This window comes from Atractosteus spatula, chromosome 1 (assembly GCF_055471065.1).
Source record: "Atractosteus spatula isolate fAtrSpa1 chromosome 1, fAtrSpa1.hap1, whole genome shotgun sequence".
Classification (NCBI taxonomy): Eukaryota; Metazoa; Chordata; class Actinopteri; order Semionotiformes; family Lepisosteidae; genus Atractosteus; species Atractosteus spatula.
This window is the reverse complement of record NC_142706.1, coordinates 9,215,579-9,236,971: the sequence shown is the minus strand read 5'-3', so window position 1 is coordinate 9,236,971 and position 21,393 is coordinate 9,215,579. Positions and strand designations below refer to the sequence as shown.

The window sequence follows — 21,393 nt, the reverse complement described above, 5'->3', positions numbered from 1 at the left end:
AAGATATTGCCAAAACACAAAATAACACACCTTATTTTGTATTTAATTCTTTGTTTTTTTGTAAATTCTGATATAGTATCCTTTCTGAAACAACATTACTCTTTTCTAATTACAGATGCTCCTAAACTAAAAATAAAGCTACTGTATATGCAAAACTACTGTCTTTCTTTTTATTCTGGCAACTATTTTCCCACTTCATTAATTCTATTGGCTTGTTAACTTTATCAATTTTAGAAAGAAAATCTTTTTAGAGAAAAAATTGAAAGGCTATTTCTTGGATACGCTTTCTAAGCCACTCAGAGCAGACAATCTATAAAATGCACCAACAATTTGCAAAAACACAAACTTAAACCGAAGAGCTTATTAGGCCTAAGGACCACTTTGTCCAAAACACATGGGAATGAACTGTTTAAATAACAACCAGTTTCATGAGCGCACACAGATAAGTGAGAAACCCAGAAAACCACACATACTGTACCATCACAAAGTTCAAACAAATAAACAAAACCAAATGAAAGTAGCAAAATATCACGATGAAAGAAAGTGAAAAAAAATTAAAGACTTACTTTATGTTGTCCAGGCAGCCTGAATCTGGTTTGAGAATTGCTGTGTGATGGAACATTTTGTAGAGTGCAATTCCAAGGAAGATTACATTGAGCTGGAACACACAAATGAGAATTTTATAAAGCCCATTTTTGAAGCTTATTTTCATTCATCACTTTCTGATAAAAGCATTGACATGATAAGGGTCGTCTGGGAAATTAGATATCATTCTGTGTCTACCTTACAATGAAGGGACTTGGATTATTTAGTTTTACAGCTATGAAATGAAAACAGTCCAGTGATCAAAGAGCATCAGCATCTTTTAAGCAGACAGTTGTATTCCATCACTTTTTGAAAACTCAATATGTGGGAATCCCAGTCCACTCATGGAGCAACCTGACTGACAATCTAAACATAAGGGCTCTCCATAGATTATTTGAAATGTAATAATATTAATCATAACAATTAGAGCCCCATTAACTCAGTTTTTAATCCAGAGGTGCATGGTCCACATTCCTTGTTCATGCAGATTTTTTCAAAGTTCTCTTTGAGCACTCTACATTTCTTGTAAAGAGCTTAGAAATAAAATTGTATCATTATTACAATCGAAATATACTTCTACATGGTATTCAGTTTTTCTGAAGGCTATGTCTACCTGCTGTATTTCCTTAACATTATAATCAACAAATCTGAACTGTAATATAACTAATCTGTAATATAGTACTTTCAATATTATTAATTGTATATCTTTGCCAAAAAAACTGATTATTTAGTAATTATTGTTAAGCCTTTGTGTAAATGCTGTCAATGCTTAGTTGCATATTTAACTTATTGCATATTTTAAAAAGAAAATAAATATTTTGAATTTGAAAGATAATGATTTATTTGATTTGCATTTATGTATTTTCAGTGGTCTACTGTATATAACATGAATTCTGCCAGCCCTTAGTAGTATAACAGCACATTTTGCTCTATACAGAAAATATTTTTTTTCAAAATGTCAGTATAAATTAGTCTTGAAAATAAATATAACTGTAAGTAGTGATTATTTAATGGCCATCTATTTTTAACATTTTTATATTTGACCTTAAAGAGAGGTGAAAGGTGATGAATAATAGAGCACATATGGTTTCCAATACTTATTCCACTTTATCCATGAACATACTATAGGCACAGTTTGTATGAGGTTGTAAAAATAATTTGCATATGACCTTTAGGAAAGTGCAGAGGTCGCACAGAAGGTAATTTTTGATTAATGCACATCATTAAGATTCCTATTTCTGTTTCATGATAAATATGACCCTATCTGCCCTCTTTATGAAATTATAAGTTATGTTTTCATTTGATCCAGGTGACAGGAATTATAGTTCACAACAGACACGAATCTGAAGTGAAGGTTTGTGTTGTAAACACCTGTCTTTCTTGTTGTCCAGTGCTCTATTTATTCTGTCTAGAGAAGGTTGTCTACTGATTTTTATGACAACCACATGCAGCTTAGGTACTATAAGAATTCACTGCACCACCTGGCAGGTTTACAGAGTAGTGCAGTCCTGCATCAGACTATTCAAACAATTAAAAATGTCAAAAACAAAGTGATCCCCAAGATACCGCATTGCCTACCAACTGACACCTCATGCATTCTAAGTGGCTGCATCTATATGTGATTAAACAGCGTGACTGGCCAGTTCACTGCAGATCCATGTGAGCTTTGGGACTATGAAGTTGTTGCATCTCATGAATCTTATATACAGGCACACTTTACCAACAAGATTAAATGCAATTCATTATATACAGTATAAATGAAATACACCATTCTTTGGATTGGCTCATGACAGCCATTTTATTTAAGATGGCAGCTTGACATGAATATACTTTTGACAGACAATATTACCTAATTTGTTGATCTTGCTTTGTTCAGCCCCACAGTTTCATTAGAGAAGCCATTCTTTGTGTGTTTTTGACAAAACTAACATGGCAACTTAACCATGTGACCAATTACATTGACATGGACAAGAGCTTTTACCACAGACATGGCATAACAATGCCCATCAAATTTTAGTCCCCTATGAAGGTTCTTTACAGAAAACAACATTTTTAAATTCCTCACATTCCTCACACAAAAATCTAATGTGGCTGCCAAACTTTAAAACTGGAGTTCCAACTGGAGTTTAGATTTCTTAATAATCTATACAAGCTTCATAGTTTTGCCCCCTGATAGTTTGAACAATAGCAACAGGAATCCAGCAACTGTGTTGCTTGGCTCCATAATAACAGTTCAAAGATGTTGTAGCACTCTGTATTACTGATTCTTTCTTCAAATATTGAAAATCATATTTGTGCTCATTCCTAATGCAGAGAGACAGAAGTCACCCTGAATATTACTTTAAACAAATGGATACTAATACAGCAAAAAAGGTGTTACAAAGACCTTTAGAATAGTATGGCTAAGGTATTCAAAGAAGCCTTGGTTTTTAAAGCAGACTGAATGTGATTCAATAGCATTGAAACAGAGCTTGCCAACTGATTTTATTGTACTTAACCAAATACATAGTTTTCTATCCATTGTCACATACAATATTAATTTCTTCATAAAGTGACACTTTTAGATTGTCAATTTTTTACATAATGAGGAATGCTAAATAACCCTGGTCCTAACCATTACCAAAGGTTTTGCAAGTTACTGATATAGATGTGCCTTTTCACAAACACTGAATAACCACAATAATTTCTTTTTTGAGATAATGTTTTTTTTTACCAATTTTGAAATAGCATCTTAAAAGACCATTATTTTAATTTTCCAATTAGTATGAATTAAAAGGCTCAGGTTTATAATGGTATTTTAGGGCCCTAAGGTAATGCCTATTACTAGAACTTCAAGTATGGTACTGAACTTCAACCTCCAAAAAAGGCAAACTATTAAATGTTTTTAAGATGGCAATCATAATATTACTGATTCAATTTAGAAAAAAATGAATAAATTCTATGCACATACTTTTAGAAAATAATTAAGTTTGTATATCAAATACTCAAAGTGTTTTCTTTATGTTTAGTTTTAAATGTAAAAAAAATATTCACACAGTAACACACAGAAGCCCTCATGCTGGTTAAATCTGTGAAAAAAGTGAAAACTTGAATCAATCACTTCTGTCAAGGAGATTACTTCTAAAGTGAATACTAAGAAGCATTCATGTGTAATGTGACTGAAGATGTTCTTACAACTGTGCAGTAAAACTGCAAAAAGCCTACATTTAACAAGGAGCTCATAGTGTCTGGTGATAAATGGGTCAAGAAAGCAGATTTACAATATGAAAGTGAGCAATTCAAGAAACAGATTGGCTATTCAATTGATCATTCAGGCTGTGCTCTGGGAGGTAGAAGGGGTTAATTAGGGGTTGCTTACCATAATTATCAAGGTTGCTGGACCTATGAAGCTCCAGATGAAGTAGGTGTCAAGTCTGAGCCAACATCTGTAATGAAACACAAGGGATAGAAGGTTTTCAAGCGCTACAGCACAGGAAATACATCAACACTGAGACCATGACAGAGAGAAATGGACACTTCAAAACATTCCACCGGGAGCTGGGAAATATTACATTGCTTGTTCATTTAAATGCTGAATTATGGGTCCATTTTCTGACAGCACTATTGATGGAGTAAGATAATTACCTCTCGTGGTGGCAATGGGGAGAAAAATAAATGGCACCTAGCCAACTTTCTCAAATATCCTTCAACTGTAATGTGTGTGCTTATATATATACAGTGTGTGTACAAAAAAGAGGTAAGGGTATTAAATATTTCCCAAGCCATGCTTTTCCTTCCAATTATGTGGCAGGGCAACTTGCCTGTCACTTGTCAGCAGAGAGGACATGGATTCACAAAGTAGAAATGTTCTAGTTACAGTGGGGAATGACTCAAGATTTTAAGAAATGTAAGACTCATAACCTTAGACTGTTGCCTAATTAAGCAGATCTAGCCTTACCTATTTCGAGCTTAAAACACATTGTTACTGCTAATGTTACTAGGGTTGCAAATGCTCTGGAACACCAAACATGAAGTTGATTCATGACCTATAGCTAAATTATTAATCGGTTAATTTCCAGAACATTAAATAGGCCTCCATTTTTGGCCTCTGGAAAATTACACTCCTATTCTTTTGTCATTTAGGGTGACAGAAAGACAAAATGAAAGTGACACAATATTAAATATAATTTAATATAAATTTAGGTAGACTTTGTATGAAATGTGTTAAATTAAAGTAATATGTCATTTTACTTTTGCATACATGTTTTTTCCTGAGAAGATCATCTAGATTTAATTTATAAACGCTAATCATTAGCTGAATTACATTCAACATCTCCAAAATGTCCTTTTTCCCCTCAAAAGGAACATGAACAGATTAATGAAACATATTTCTATTATTTAAACAGCATTTTCTCATTATTCCTATTTGAGAGAAACACTACAAGAGAGATATTTCTCATTTTTGCAGAATTATTTTCTTGCTGTCATGGAGCTGAATAGATTAGATGAGTTTTAAGTTTGAAGCTTGTTGGTATTGTTTAAGTTATTGGAGTTCGTAACTTTCATGGATTAAGCCAAATATGCCTTTTTCAGTGTAGCAGTTAAATAAGAAGTATGATCGTCAGGCAGTTTTTCATTCTAAAGAACAGATATATGTGCATAATTAAATATTATAATAACTACCAAATTCTTGCATTTGGCTTTAGTCACAGTGTTTATTTTGCTTTAGTAAGGATGAGAAGCATTCATGAGAAGCACAACTCTAGTCATTCAAAAAGTGGATCTTTAATGATAAGATGGTCATCTTATGCTGCACTGGTTTGGAAATTCTGGACCAGGCGGAATAATTCTACCTACTGGCCCACCAACATCAATTGCAGAGGCAACATGATTTTGTCCATTCTCTGTCCATGGAGGATTATCATTCCAATACTAACCAGGACCAGCTTAGATTATTTTATACAATCTGATAGGATAAGACTACAAGATTAGAATGTCCCTGCTATCATTTGTGTTTTTGGTCTGTTTTACATGCACATTATCCTTTCATGTTACAGTAGCATTTTTACCTACGCCATTTTCAGAAGGAGAAGAAAATCTAGTCAACGGTTTAGTCTTTGTCCTCTGTGTGATTTGTTTCTTGAAATTTGTTTCTTGTTTCTTGAAAAGGGGCACGTGTACAGTATGCAGTATACCTGATTCTCTTAATAGGAAATAAATAAGAGGAGTTATTGAAACATACTGTATATATTTATTCTTTTTATTATTTTTCATACTGTAAAATACCAATTTGAATACTTCATGTCTGAAAATTCATTGTGTAGTGACTTCTTTGTGATACCGATGTAGTAAATTTGCTCAATGGCAGTTTCTGCATTTGTTAGGACTCTAAGGCAACTTTAAATTCCTGTAAAGAGTAGATCTCATTCATAATATGTGTTTCTCTGTATTCTTTTGACTCAATTTTCTCAAAATTAAGTCCATCAACAACAAATTCACATTGATAAGGATTACCTTATGCAGCTGAGAATTTACTAGAGCAATATGAGTAAAGTACCTTGCTCAAGGGTACATTAGCAGCATCTCACCTGGATATGAACCCATGACCCCCCAAACCAGAGTCCACTTCATGCTGCTTCCTTAATATGCATAAGGAGACAATGAGTCCAACTAGATGACATTGATTTATAATAGCTTGCGCATTCATGAATTAACCTAATGCTGGACAACAAAACAAATAGCTTCCAAATTTGCAGAAAAGATACTGTGAAATTATAAAGCAAGACTATTTTTAAGGTCATATATATTTGAAGTCATTAATTTAAGGGAAAAATATAAATTATTTTCTCATGAAAATAACAATGCATTTTGAGGAATTGAAAAATTTTGTACCACCCCACCTCAATCATTTCTGTTTCTTCTAGCATGTGGAACATGTAAAGCTAAATTTATTTATCCTCATTGTCTCTGAGGAATCATCAAGACTACTTTGGATGACAGAGACAGTTTATGCAGAAATAGTTTTATTTTTAAGGTGCCCTCATTGCTATTTTGTATGTTTAATTAATGGTATAATTTTGGGTTGTGGTAATTTAGGAAAACAAAAATATTTCTTGCATATGTTGATTTTGTTTCTAATTATCACTGTATAAATAATTGAGTTTAATTTTAATACCTTTTGATAACAGAGACAACAAACTGGTACTCTTATCTAGTAATTGTTGTGATACTAATGTTAGAAATGTTTAATGTGGAATACCTTCCTTTATTAGTACTGTTACCATTTACATTCTTCACACCTTTCTGTAATTGTTACATCACTGGCACTTGTTTAATTATTCAGATGATACTGAATTGGGATCCCAGTGGATATCACATCATCTATCAAACAGAACTATCATTTTCACACTTCAAGGCATGCGGGTTAATGTGTTGTTTAGGGGGGTTGACACACACGATAAACATCTTTGAAGCAAAATGCTGATGCTAATTTTCATTATTTCAAGATCCTCTAATGAAGACCCCTCTTATGTTTCAAGTGAAAAATGAATATCTCTCTTTTTCCTGGAGATTATTAATACAGCTGAAATCACTGTATTCACTGGTTCATTGCTACTGCTGAATATTATTATTGTTATCTTGATACACATGAGAAAAAAACAAACTGTTTTTATTTTAATGCCTATTCTTAGACTGAGTAGTAACAGTAAGAAAATTTCACAGTAAAACAGGAGGATCTGACAATAGCAGCACAGAGTAGTAAAATGACTGATAACAGTAGTAATTAGCTTTTTTACAGATTACATTTGTAATTAGGTTTGTTATAGATTGCAGATGTAATTACCTTGTGCTTCAGTAAAATCTTAAACTTAAAAATGTAACACTGAAATGTATCCACGTCTTTGCATGGCATGTATTTTTAAACATTGCAAAGCAAAAATTATAGGCTTACATTAATATCTTTTATGGCAAGATGTTTAAAACAGTATTTATTAATCTTCTGAATCTTTGGTTTTGTTTTCTGCCATTTTCACTTCCAGCAGAAATATTAGCATTATCCTGTGGTTTGAGTAAAATTATAAGTCTTGGCCTTTTCATGAAAAGACTTTAGATACAGATGATGGAAAGAATGCCGAAACTACCAGAAACAACTGTTGCTTTTATACAGTATATGACAACAGGAGCTCTGTATCTTTGTGAATATTAAAGAGAAATCCTCTGAGGCCTTGATATTTATTTTTTGTGTGTGATAATTTCCCATTTTTCTTGAAGTAACTGCATGAATACATCAAACATTTCACATTGTGGAGAACTGTTAAAGCAATTTTTGAACTTCTGAATGGAAAAGTAAAGGATATAATGAAATGGATATAATGAAATTGTAATAAATGTAACAGGGTGAAGCCTTTTCCAATTATAGCTCACAAGAACAAAAAATCCAGGCGACCATCACTTTTTTTAAAGGAGTGAGCCACAATATAATATAGTTTACATTTTTTAGATTTTCATGTAAGATCTCTTAAATTTAAACTCAGTTATCTGCCTTGTTTTCACAGAAATGATTTCTTACCTAAAGAACACCATAACTGCATAGGTATACCTGCGCAATTAGGTTTTTGCGCAATTTATAACTATAGGTAAAATTAATGAATGCACAGAATGGATTATGAAAAAGTACTGTATTACTTAGATACATATGCAGGTACTCACACTCTGTCCGTCCCATAGCTTCTGTAATCTACAGCTGCAGACACAGCCACAATCAGTGCAGGCACTCCATAGCCCACCAGATAGAAGTATTTTCTACGGGAGTGCTCACTCTCAAACACCTCCACCAGCATGATGTAGAGCTGGACACCCTCGAGGAACATCCATGTGAAAGCCGCCAGAAAGAAGAAGTGCAGTAGAGCCGCGAAGACAGCACAGGCAATCTGGGGTTACAACAACATGGAACAGGTGTGTTAATTTTGTGTTCTGTTTTTTGGAAGGGGTTAGGGGAGTTCTATCAAAATTCATCAGACACACTTTTTACAGCCTCTTCTACTTCCAAAATGTAGAGTAAAAAAAACTACTCTGATCCCCTCTTCTAGTCAGATCTTTTTTTTTACTAATAGTGTTATTCAGAATCCAGAAATAATGAGACAGGGCTTGCCCATGGCAGTGTCATGGGGGACCTGTTGCTTTGGTGGAATAAAAGATTAATCAACTCCTTCACTGCTAGACCATCATCAAAAATGTATTTGAATAAGGTATTCTGCATAACTCTATTATGATCTTGCAACAACTTCTAAAAAAAACGACAATTTCACTGCTGTAACTGTATTTAAAGACAATGATTATTTCATAGAATTTCACTGCTTATTTACGAGACATGTAGCAATTTTCCTTGTACTAAAATGGCTTTTACTGCACCTGTCATTTTTTCTTTCAATGCTCTCTATGCCTTGTGGAATAATTACATAAAACACTTAAGAATGCAGTTTGTAATTTAGAGTGTCATATCTGAACCTGGGGTATTCTGATATATGTGACAGGCTTTCATGTTGTATTCACTCTTATGAACAGATATATGCATATTTTCACAACATTGTATTCAATATTATTAAGAGGGAGGAAGGTCAAACCCCTGATAAAGCTTTCAATCAAACATAAGTCAAATGTATAAAAGACAGAATACCATGTCTCAGAATTACTTGTTAAGTATTTGTCACTTCTTAAACGCAACAATATTTTCAATTAACACAATTTAAAATTGTATCAGAAAGAGACTGATGCCTATAAAAACTACTAAACAAAAGTATTAAAAAATTAATAAATCTTTTTGAAGAATCATATAAGACCCCATATATTTCCACAATGACATATAAACAGTTTTAGTTTAATTTGGATATAATGATGACTTTAATATTTTAAAATAAAATATTTTAAAAAACAGGAAAGAGTACATATACATGTTGCTGCTGCTCATCATACAATAAAGATCAATTTAAATCAGATCAATTAAGTATTTTAGTCCAGCTTGCTGTTCCTCCTGGGAAAAAAAATAATGATTCCAAGTGAACTTACAAATTTGAAAGTCAAATTTCTAAATGTTAATTATTAATTCCCATTTGACAGTGTATACTGTATATATATATGTTTTTGTAGAGGTCAAGGAGAACTCTTGATAGTTTAGTAAATTTGCACATTAGTGTACATGAACATTTGGGATTTTATTACATTAGAAATTACTTCACTGTCTCACAAACATTCTTTGAATTTAAATTACTAGTGTTAAAAAACAGCTATTGGAAACTATAATCTCTAAAATGTACATGATTGCAAATATATTCTTAAATTTATGAATATCCCAGCAAAAAAACAAGTTCAACATCAAATAAAATATATATATTATGACCAACCAGAAGTACCAGTCTTCTAAGTCTATAGAGGACCTGACAAGCATATGATAACATAAACATATTTTGTGTCCTTTGGATTCTACATTTATTTAATTTCTGATTCAAAGCAAGAACACAAGGAATATAATACATATTTGTATTATAAAATAGAGGTAAAAATAGACAATATAAATAAGTTATCTGATCAAACTACAGGGTTAATAATTCCTGCCCATGGGGTTGTGCTCTAAAGATTTAGATCTAGGCTACCAAATATGCAAACCTCTGTTGTAAATGCAAGATATTTATTTTTGTGGGGTTAAGTTAGTAAAAGTTCTGCTCTAGATATTGTTTAGGTAGCAGCAGCACTAGGTGTAAAGAAAACCTCTTACTATAAAAACATTGCAGCTAAAATCTCAGCCTCTTATAAAATCTACACAAAGTGTAAGAAAGTATACATTTCAGAGTTAAAATGTATTTATTGTTTTAAGTAGTGTGCATAATAAGCAAAGCTACCTTCAGAGAGTGTGTCGTATATAACAAGACAGTTGTTACAGAAAGTCCACAAGGAATTGGTACAAAGTAAGAATGATAGACTCACAGTTTCAAATTGGTTAATCAATTAGATAAAACATCAGATTTGCTTACAAAACTAGGCTACAGAACATTTAAGCAAAAATTGGGAATGTAGATCTAACAACAATAACTTTGATCTTATGCCTATTTTGTCTCCTTTTGGTGCTTTGATTGATACAACATGATTTATGTTTTATTTTAAAAAGAATGCCATTATGTTTTCATAATTTGCTGGTATTTAGATGGGTAGATGTGATGTGTAGTGAACTGTTTAGATCTGCTCTATATAGCCCAAGGTGATTTCCAGTGATAGACTGAGCTCTTCATAATCAAAGGGAAATGTGATACCCATTACAGCATGACAACCAGCACAAGAAATTTGACTGAATTGTAATTGCTTCTTCATTGTTCAAACATACAGTGACCTCTCTAGGAAGCCTATATTTGCAATAAATATGCTTCCATACATAAAAAACATAACTAGTATATGAAAAAAATGTAGGTAAATACTTTGTGAAGAATAACGCTGGGATTAGCTGTTACACAATCTGTCATTTGCTTTATAGTTCTGAGAGTGTCTATCTACGTTCCAGGGGCAATATTCTCTCTGTAATTTAATCAACACATCCATTAAAAGGCATTTGGCTTGATGGTAGAAAAGCATCACCATGCGTCTTAATTATTCAAACAACTTGTAATTAGCTATTTAGATTGTCAATAAATACTATTCCAAAATGAAATATTATCCCTCTGGCAGAATCAACAATCAACAAATACACTCTTGTTGAAACAGTCCTGTCTCACCAATTACAATCTGTGTCACTTTACCTTCCCCGAGAATAAATTTGAGTATTACATGTTATGAGGTCAGGGAGAAAGAGAATAAAACAGAAGAACATTTGAACCGGACAGGGTCAATGATTCTCCTGGGAATATCAACCTGAGTATTGGTAGATAATTCTCAAGAACACACTCTAAACCAGTTTTGTATCCTTTCTGTTATTTCTTTTATAGACAGGGCATTCATTTACTGTGGGGCAGTGCAATATACTGTATGGCATGAAATTGGTCGTTAAGTATCACTTATATCAAGAAAGCATTGATTACACTGAATAAACAGGAAATTGTCAAGTATTTATTCTACACAGATGCCATAAATATATGAGGACACGAATAAGTTTCATAACAGACGTTCTGAGAACATCTGTATAATCACTGATGTTGACAAGGATGTTTTCTTTCATATTACCCTTACATGAGTATGAGTATGTAAGAGTATGTTGAATAAAAAAATGTGACACAGCAAAGACTACTCTGTCTTTGGGTTATGGTTTTTCCACAGCTAATAAGCTTATTTTGCCTTTACCTTTGCCTTTTAAATGTACTGATACCCTGATAAATCAGGTATATTATAATATTCAAAAGTTTAGATTCTCACAAGATCCTGTGATTTAAATATACAGTATGCTGCCAGATCAATGTTTGAAAGGAACAAATTGATTGTTTAGTTAAAATTGCATCTTATAAATCATTTTTCATGTCAATTAATTACCGAAACAATTATGACTAGTTCAATGCTTTCTGAAATTCAGTTTGCATATTTTAAGCTTTTATCTTTTATTTTATTTTATTTATTAAGCTTTTATTTTAAGCTTTTAGCTAATATCATACTGCTTTATAATAGGAGAGTACTGAAACATGTTTTAAAATACAATTTAAGTCTCAAGTCTTTTTTTTGCAATTTATTATTACTATTAAAAGAGAAACTCCAAATTTTATTACACAAGTGTGAACAATTTTAGTATATGGCTGCATCAGGCTGACAATTTTTATCACATTTCCATTCCACTCAATATGAAGGCTGTGCCTTTAAATATGCTGCATGTTAATAATACAATTCCGAAAAAAGAAGATATTGCACCTTAAAATCAATGTCACTGATTTCAAGATTGACCAGGCCAGTGATCATTTTATGTCACTATCCCTAGCAGTCGGTACAATTGTAAGGGTATCAACTGTAGTATATCATGGGTTTCAGTTGATGGATTATGTATTAAACTTACCGGCTGATCAGCACGATTTATCCCAATGAGGAAGAGTAACTCTGCAACAAAGAGGCTGATGCAAAGGTTCTTGTGGATGGTGTTGCGGTCACTCTGAAGCCCCCGGAAGAAGCAGAAAGTAAAGATGCAAATCAGCAGGCAGACCAGAGAGAGAAGTATTCCCACCCAGGTGATAACATCCAGGAGCATGTCATGTACAGGATCAGTATTCTGTGAAGCACAAGAAGGAAGCACATCAATAATGGTCATTTGGTCACTGAATCCACATTGAAATCACCAGTTCAATGAACTCTAAGGTGATGTACTGTACAGTAAGAGAGCACATGAACATGTTCCATTCAAACACTGTCCTCCAAAAGCATAGAGACAGTGAAGTCTAAACCAGGATATTCAATATGAGTTCCAATAAACAATTCTCATATGAAAAAAAAACATGACTGACATGACTGATAAGTACAACTGCTTAGTATTTTTGGTCAATTAAAAATGTTTGGGCAGGTGTTTGTATTCTGGGAAACTAGGAACTCATAAAACAGCAAATACCATATTGCTCTATCTTGTTATGACTTAAATGCTTGGAGTCTGTAAGTAACGATAAAAACTAAATTACTTTCTCTTATAGAAAGACAGGGAAGTTGAAAGCTGAAAGAAAAGAAAAAACTCAATCAGAGCTATAGCACAGAAAAAGAGCATGAACAAAATCAACAATTTGATAGATGTACATAGATGAGTGTTTGGAGTATCATTTTACAGACAGATGAGAGTATAATCAACTTTTAACAAAGTGATATATGTTTATTAGGGTTTAATTAGAACTGGACTGAGTAAGTGGCAGCTGAAATAAAGGAACACAACCATATATGCTTTATTAACTTTAGAAAAAAGGAAACAACAACCTGATTTGTAGTCCAAAAGTACAAAAAATAAACAATCCTCTACAGCCCCTTTAGGATCTAATTTATATTTCCCACAAGGGGGCGCTAGAGCATAGTATAGTATTTCCTTAAGCTTGCGCTGATGAGGGTGCAAGAGCTGTCACATGTGTACATTCCCTTAGCGTTGCATCCACCCAATCATCTGCTTCGTCCACTTTTTGTCAGTGTTGAGCCACTTTCCTTCAGTTTGCGCCAATCCACATGTTCAATTATGGTGGGCTTCTGCCTCTTTCTCCATTTAAGTCTACAGTATGTGACTTAATTAATACTCAAGAGGTTTCCACAAAGGCCTTACATAAAATGCCCAACAGCGTATATGACTTGCATAACAACTTACATAACATTTTGCATGGACCACACATTCTAAAATCAAAAAAGTACAATACTACTTCATAGTGCTACAGCATGTACCAATGCAAATGGTTTCCATAAACACACAAATAAATCATTTCTATTAATTTCTATACCCTGCATACACTACAGCAGTATAATTACTGCAGCTTAATACATCTAAAGAACAATTAAGCAACACTTGAGCTATTGTCTATGAATTACCTCCAACTATGATCAACAATTATTCTTAAATACAATAGTGCAAGCATATAAAAATAAAGGGATTGCATTGCTTAATACATATACTGTATGGACACCATTAGAGTCAATGTCTGCCATTTGTGTGTAGTCTACTAATGACGTAAATGTTGGACATGCAGCTAAAATAGAGTAACTTAGTGAATCAACAAATATGGATGGTCAACTGGAGCACAATATAAGTCTAGACATCACCTAACTATTGTAACTATAGTCCATATATTGCTGACCTGAGTCTGAAATGTACAATTATTGAACTGTGACTGGAATTCCCTGTATGAAATTGTGATGTGTATGTTTTGCTACAAAATCCCATAGTGGAATCTATATATTGGTGCATACAATTTATTACGCATACAGATATGTTTATTATTTATTCTTAACAAAGAGAAAATAGATAGTATTAAAATAAACTTTTTTTTAATTTACTTCCTAAGTATTTATGTGATCTACTTTTCATTGTGCGTGTGTGGTTCTTTTATGTAAAAGCTTAATATTTCATGATACTCAGTAGAAGGTCAATGTTAATGGAAAGGCTCTGTCAGCTTCATTACTGTTATATTTGGCAGAGGACTGCACTTTGCATGCCTTTTATCCTATGTTCCACATTTTATTTAAATTCTCAAATTGGTACTTTATATCTAGGTAGTAAAAAGGAGTCCATGGTCAGGTCAGGCGATTTAGAAACCAGCAGGAACTTGAATTCCTGAAAACTTGAAGTTGAATAATAAGTTGTATCCTCTCTAATTCTTTTCTTATTGTCATTGTTTCAGTAATGAATTACATCACTTTTTACCTTTCAAAACACTTTTCAAAACATCACTTTTTAAATGGAATATAATTTATTTTGTATTGCTTGTAGTTTTCATTGCACCTCAATGCTTATTCTCTGCTAATTAATTTATTGGACTTACTGTATATTAAGGCCAAGGCCCGAGGGATTCTCAGTCTTTGGTTTCTGAGAAATTGTATGGTTATGGATCTCTGATGGTATGAGGAGGCTTCTTTTTCTGAGATAAAGGCACTATCTCTACTGGCAGGAGCTTTGGCATCTGTCTCCCTTCCAGAATATGCCCTCTTGTCATCTTTTGATACCTTCCACAGGAAGATTTATAAATAGGCAGGACGCCTGTGAAGGCTCTTTGTAATAAGTCTTACAGGGTGAACAGTAGTCCTCTAAGAACATTACAATAAAGTGAGCTCATCTTTAGTCATTTAAAAGCCCTAGTACAAATATATCCAAATGTTTTGCATATGAAACTATTTAACTCCATTAATATGTTCCCTGTATGTCTAATGTGTTACATTATACCCATAATATCTTTCTGAAATAAATTATGCTTCCCAGAGCCTTCTCCTCAGCACTTTTTGCAGCTCCTCTGGCCTTCTTTAATGTGGAATGAATACAAACACAATATGTAAAAGCAAAGTTAGGCAAACTGAATGAAAACTAAATGAAAAAAGCTAACAGATGGCATGGATTCATTTTGTTCTCACCTCTTAGTTCTGTGACATGAACCACCTCCATTTCTGCTACGCTCCTTCTATAAATTTATGAACGCAACTGTTTCAATACTCCTTGTTTTTACTATGCGTTGGAACACACAGTGACATTAGCACCCTTTCAAAAATACTGTATGCATGTTACACGTCTCCTTGGGAGGTATATGTATATCATATGTAAATGTGGTAATTGCTCTGCATGTTGTAAGCTGCATTAAGCTTAACATTAACGGTGTTGTTAATGAATACTGGAGGTGAACACAACATGAGGTAAGGGCATTTGCTAATTACTTTACCAACATTAAGTAAATGATGCCCCTTGAGTTCTAAACACTGGTATTTTTTTTCCCTGGAACTATGGCGTTGACCATCTACTCACCAAATACAACAGTACCAATACTCTCCATGGCATTGGATTCAGTCTTGAGCTATTTTTATTAATAATTTCCAATACTGTGTACATTGTTTAAATAATAATGTCTTTAAAGTACACTTAGTGAAATATATATATTTTTTACAAACTGATGTATAAAGTCTGTGGCATATTATTGGAAACACAGGTTTTATATTTGTGTCTCCTCTTTCCAAAATGGAGTAAGAAATTGGTATATTATCATGGAAAAATGCTACTGAGACTGTTAATATCCTACATCAAAAGGAATTATTGAAGAAGCTGTAGTCACCCGTTCGTGATATGGTGGGCAGGTGGCAACATTTTGCATTTTGTCTGTCCAGAACAACATTATTCAAACGAAAATACGGTAAGTAAACAAAATTATTCTTGTTTGACTACAACATAGAGCAATATTGTCAACAGAGTTAAAGCACATCTGCTTGTGAGTGACAAATTAACAGTGATAATTAAAATGGCCTTCCTTTGTGTTTTTATCTACCAAGGCACTGCACACTCGGTCTACTGTACAATGAATCTACAGTCATCAGTGTTATCTTGCAAGTGTGAAAAAGGCTTTCCATCTAGATTGAGAGGCATCTATGATATGGATCACTATAGTATATTTGTTCCTTTGTCACAATACATTGCACATATTTGTTGGCTCAATCCATCACCATCTTTCTTCTAGCCAGAGCTGTTTTTCCTTTCTTGCAATGGATTTTCCGCAGTGCAGTTACAATGTTCAGCGATAAGCTGATTGCAAAGGCACCACCAACCATGACCCTTGTGAAGTCACTGAAATACTTGCTCCAATGAATTACACTGCTGACTAAAGAGCTTTATGTCTTAGCTTAAGTTCTCCTTTTTTGACCAGTCAATGTGCATTGAAAGTAGCAATACTGTGTCCCAAAGCTCCATTTCTAATATTGTACAAAATTTACTTTCTGTATCTTAAGGGCACAAGACACCCACAGACATTATACAGAAGCGTACTTCTCCTCTTTCAAATTTGGCAAAGATTTTTTTTACACTTTTCTTCCTGGACCAATTCCTTCAGTGATGAAATTTAATTTAGTTCACACAGCATTGAATGCAATCCATAGTTACCAATCCCTATGCATTACTGCCAGAAAGATGATTCCCAGGATAAAAATGAGCAACGTATTCAAATGCGTCCTTTTCCGACCCCAGCTATTCTGAACATGCTGTCTAGTGGAAAATAAATATACAAAAAAGAACTACCCAGGGATCTGTGGCTTGCCTAATGGAGCCCCTCTGTGTTCTGAATTTATTTTAGCATTATCTGAACAGTGATGGGAGCTACAGAGATACAATACAAAAGCTCTTAAGCTTTAAAACTCACAATAATTTTGGCAGGCTGTAATCAAATTAAAATGTATATTTTGAAATTTAAATCTATATCTCATTCTATTTCATGCCAGAGGGCACATGTTAAAAAGCAAGGGGGAGGGCAGGTGATAGAAAAAGCAGGAGCAGTGCTAACACCTGACACCGTATAAAACAGCAGTGGGGACTGTCACAAATGGGAGCCAGTGAATCAGGATTTATGGCCATCTCAACGTAAAGAACGGGACAAGGAGAGTGAATGGATGATATTTTCTATCACATTTATCATGTTTAAAGACCCCAGTGTTTTTCATTATCCAACCTAAGGGACTTTATTTCAGCACATCCACTGCTGGAGTGAAGAAGTAGGAAGCAGATAACCAGCAAAAACCAAGCAGTGAAATGAACATAAAAAAACATGCAGGGAAACAATCAGGATAAAATCCAATAGAATGTAGTGTGGAAGATAGAAAAGCAAAATTTTATATTACTGAGCACTTGCATTTCAGTGGCCATGATACCAACTTCACCACCAGCACCCCTTGTAACAACGTGTTAAAAAACTGTAAAAAAAACATTTTTATAAAGAGGTGTTAATTGATAATGTTCGTATTGGTTAAATAGTTGTCAGTCCTGACACCAGTTTAAGTGCGAGCACATTTTAAAAGATAAAACGTTTTAGAAAAACATCCTCTCAGGGAAATACAGTAATTATTTGGTAGAGGATAAATAGATAGGCTATACCTTAAAAGACAAAGACTTAATAAACAAAACCAGTACACAAAACTAATTTTTACAGACTACTATATAAAGTTCTAAAGACTTCCAGAGACCAAAACACTGTATCTATGCCTTCACACTGAATTACCAACATTGACCATCCCTAATACTGTATATTGAGAAGTACTGTATACACACATCTGGCAAAGGAAGACTGTTTTCATAAATAATTATCCATTATTAGGTCACATTCTAATTTGCTCCTAAATGAGATACCCATGGTTCCTATACAAAAATGCTTCCAAATTCAAGCAATACTAACAGGCATTAATGAGAATAATAACAATCGTGGCAGATATTAAAAAACCTGATAAAAATCATCACAGCACTCACATAGAAACAGCTTCTTTTCCTAAGTTAGGTTAAGTTCCTTCACTCCCCACTACGTGAGAGGTTGAAGTTCATCAATGAGAAATTCAAGTGGTGAAGGTATAGTATCTGTGGTTCCAGAATCCATCTTACTACAACAGAGGACTAATCTTATATCTTCTAATATTTCTATCTTCTCCTTTGCAATCTACTTTCATACTGTAGGCAAGGTGTTGTATATACTGTATGCACTTGGCTGATTAGATGCAGAAAGTTGTTAGTCTCCACCCAGTTGGGAGCTACTTATCTGATAACCTTAAGCTATGCCAACAAATGACTTATTGTGGATCCTGGAAGATAAATTACAGTAGTTGGCAGACTATCACACACATTATCCACTTTCTTCTTACAATCAAGTTAAAATTCAATTCAGGACAGTTTACACAGTTACATTTCTCCCTTGTGAGGACTACTATGGCTTTCTGTGTTCATATGAACAAATGACATAAAGATCTTGGATCCAGGCTCAGGGTCAGTTTAATCCTGAGCCCATTTTATTTAAAGAAATAAAAGTCTCAAACTCATTAATCTAACTCTAAAACAGGATTGTACCTGATCCAATCATTTCAGAACCAAGTAAATACATTTTATCAAGGTAATATAAACAGTATTACCTTAAGTTGTAGAAAGCGCAGAGGTATATTATTGTGGTTGCTCTAAACATGAATTCAAAATTAATATTGCTGAGGGTCTGATGAAAAGAGAGTAGTCACTCCATCCTCTCAATTTTAAAAACACTTAAATTTAAATTTGTGATTTGTGAAATGAGACATACTTGTACATTACCAATAATCCTACTTTACTGGAACTAAAACATTATTTGCATACACAAGACACTACAAAGCATTGGAACTATCACCAACATGGCTTGCAGAAGGTTTCACATTTTTATATATCAAGAGGGAGGATATACATGTCAACATCAGTGTTCTCTTGCAAGCAGGAACTGCACGCACTGAAGATCCGTCATCAGCTCTGTGGGTTTGGTCATATCACCCAGATGTCAGTATCCAGGCTCCCACAGAATGTTCTCTACCCCCAGCTTTGCCAAGGTAATTGCATCAGAAGAAGCCAGGAGAAGTATGTCAAAGATACGAAGAAAGCAAACACGAAGAAATACAATATTGATATCAATTCCTGGGAGATTATGGAACTTGTGTGAACCAGATGGAGGGAGAATGTCGGGGAAGATGAATGGCACTTTGAGATCAAAAAGTGTCATACTGAGGAACCAAACCAAGAGCCTTGAAGAGAGCTCACCATGTTTGGATTGTACAGTACATGACCCAGATTACACCACTCAACCTACAGTAACAGAGTGTGCAGACACCTAATCACTCCCTTTAGCTGCCTACTGATTTATGGAACATAATCATTCTTGACTGCAAGGGAAAGCCAATGAATAAATGTTCACATCCACCCATATCTCCAAAAGTCACATCTTCCCATGCCTTCTGCCAGATTGAAATATAAAGACTATTTTTACTTATTTAAATATAAATTGGTATAAATAATTATCTACAATTTATGTACTCAGTGGTTTTCTAGCTTCTGAATTGATTCCAGATGAAGTTTGTTTCTGACCATGTCTGTCACAGACGCACTCATGGTGTACCCGTTTGCTTTAAGAATATTCTGTCATAAAGCACTGTGGGTATACGTGACTGGTTTGACTGTGCCACCGAGCCCTGGACTGCTCCTGCTCAGTGACAATTCCCATCTTGTTATTCCGAGTTTACCTGTAACCAAAAAACTCTATTGTATGAAGCTGTTGCAGTACTTTTAAGCTGTTCATGGAAGCATTCATTTCAGAAATTGTCTTGCTCTATTTGAAAACTTCTGTTCTAAAACAATAAGAAACTTTGGTGAATCTGCTTCATATTGCAGTTGACAGATGCTAGTCTCTTTGCACCTGCATCTTAAAGCACATATTGCAGAACATCAAAGACTCAATAAAATCCAACAACGTCTTAAAAAAACAAAAATATTGCTTCTTATTATGCAGTCATATGGGAAGCCTCACAGAGATTAAGTTCATCTGAAAAAAAGAGATTAGATAAGCTCCCTGAAGTAAAGCTGACTGTGCCCTGTTGGTAAATCAATAAGAATTGCTGGACAAAACAAGTTTCTGTCCATTTTATTGGGAAGTAAGCAAGAACATGTTAGTTGTTAATCCTTCTTGGACACAGGGAATATTGTGTCACAGTCTTTTTCGAAAAAGCCAGTTGACCTTTGAGAGAAGTGTTCATCATCGTCAACCCAAGCTTTTACCAGAAAATCTTTCTGCTTAAAAGCAAAATATTAGGGAATCCTCAATAGGACACTGCTAAAAAAAACAAAATAAGTGTTTTGTTAAAAGGGCTATGCAGCCTAGATATCATGGGTATACTGTATATCCTAATCATGTTCATTAGATAATCATGGTTGGGGACTAAAAGAAACAGATTTTTCTGGGAATGACAGAAAATTACCTAAATTGCAACCGTCATCAATTATGCCAAAAGAATATATATTAACATAGGATTATACTGCAATGTTATTTAACATATCTGTAAGCCCAACCGATGTGAAAAAATAGTTCTCTTTCCTGTGGCCTCTGGAGATTACAAATAATAAAGATGTGTCTAGCTTTTCAGCTAGTTCTTTACTGTCATTAAGGAAATGTTCAAAATACTGCTTCAGGAGACCATGGAATTGATCTATCCTCTTGGCCTTTTGTTTCAAAATCACTTTTTTAACCAAAAAAAAAGAACACAGTTTTATTCTTCATATTTCAACTGTATGTTAATGATATAGTTTTTTGTGCAGATTGTTAGGAGTGTTAAGATTTGCTTCGAACATGATGTTACTGAGATAATACAGCATGAAAATATATGTTGTTAAACAGAATA

At 33.9% G+C, this 21,393-nt stretch overlaps 1 protein-coding gene across 1 annotated transcript in view; it reads right to left on the bottom strand.

The window, feature by feature from the left end:
* Nucleotides 1-21,393, bottom strand: part of adgrl3.1 (adhesion G protein-coupled receptor L3.1) — a 264,360-nt gene that overhangs the window by 48,913 nt on the left and 194,054 nt on the right. The window contains exons 14-17 of the mRNA XM_088939011.1: nucleotides 12,584-12,793; nucleotides 8,275-8,495; nucleotides 3,944-4,010; nucleotides 567-658 (exon numbers count right to left, since the gene is read on the bottom strand). Coding sequence (XP_088795137.1) covers nucleotides 567-658; nucleotides 3,944-4,010; nucleotides 8,275-8,495; nucleotides 12,584-12,793 — 590 coding nt within the window. The remainder of the gene's footprint in view (nucleotides 1-566; nucleotides 659-3,943; nucleotides 4,011-8,274; nucleotides 8,496-12,583; nucleotides 12,794-21,393) is intronic.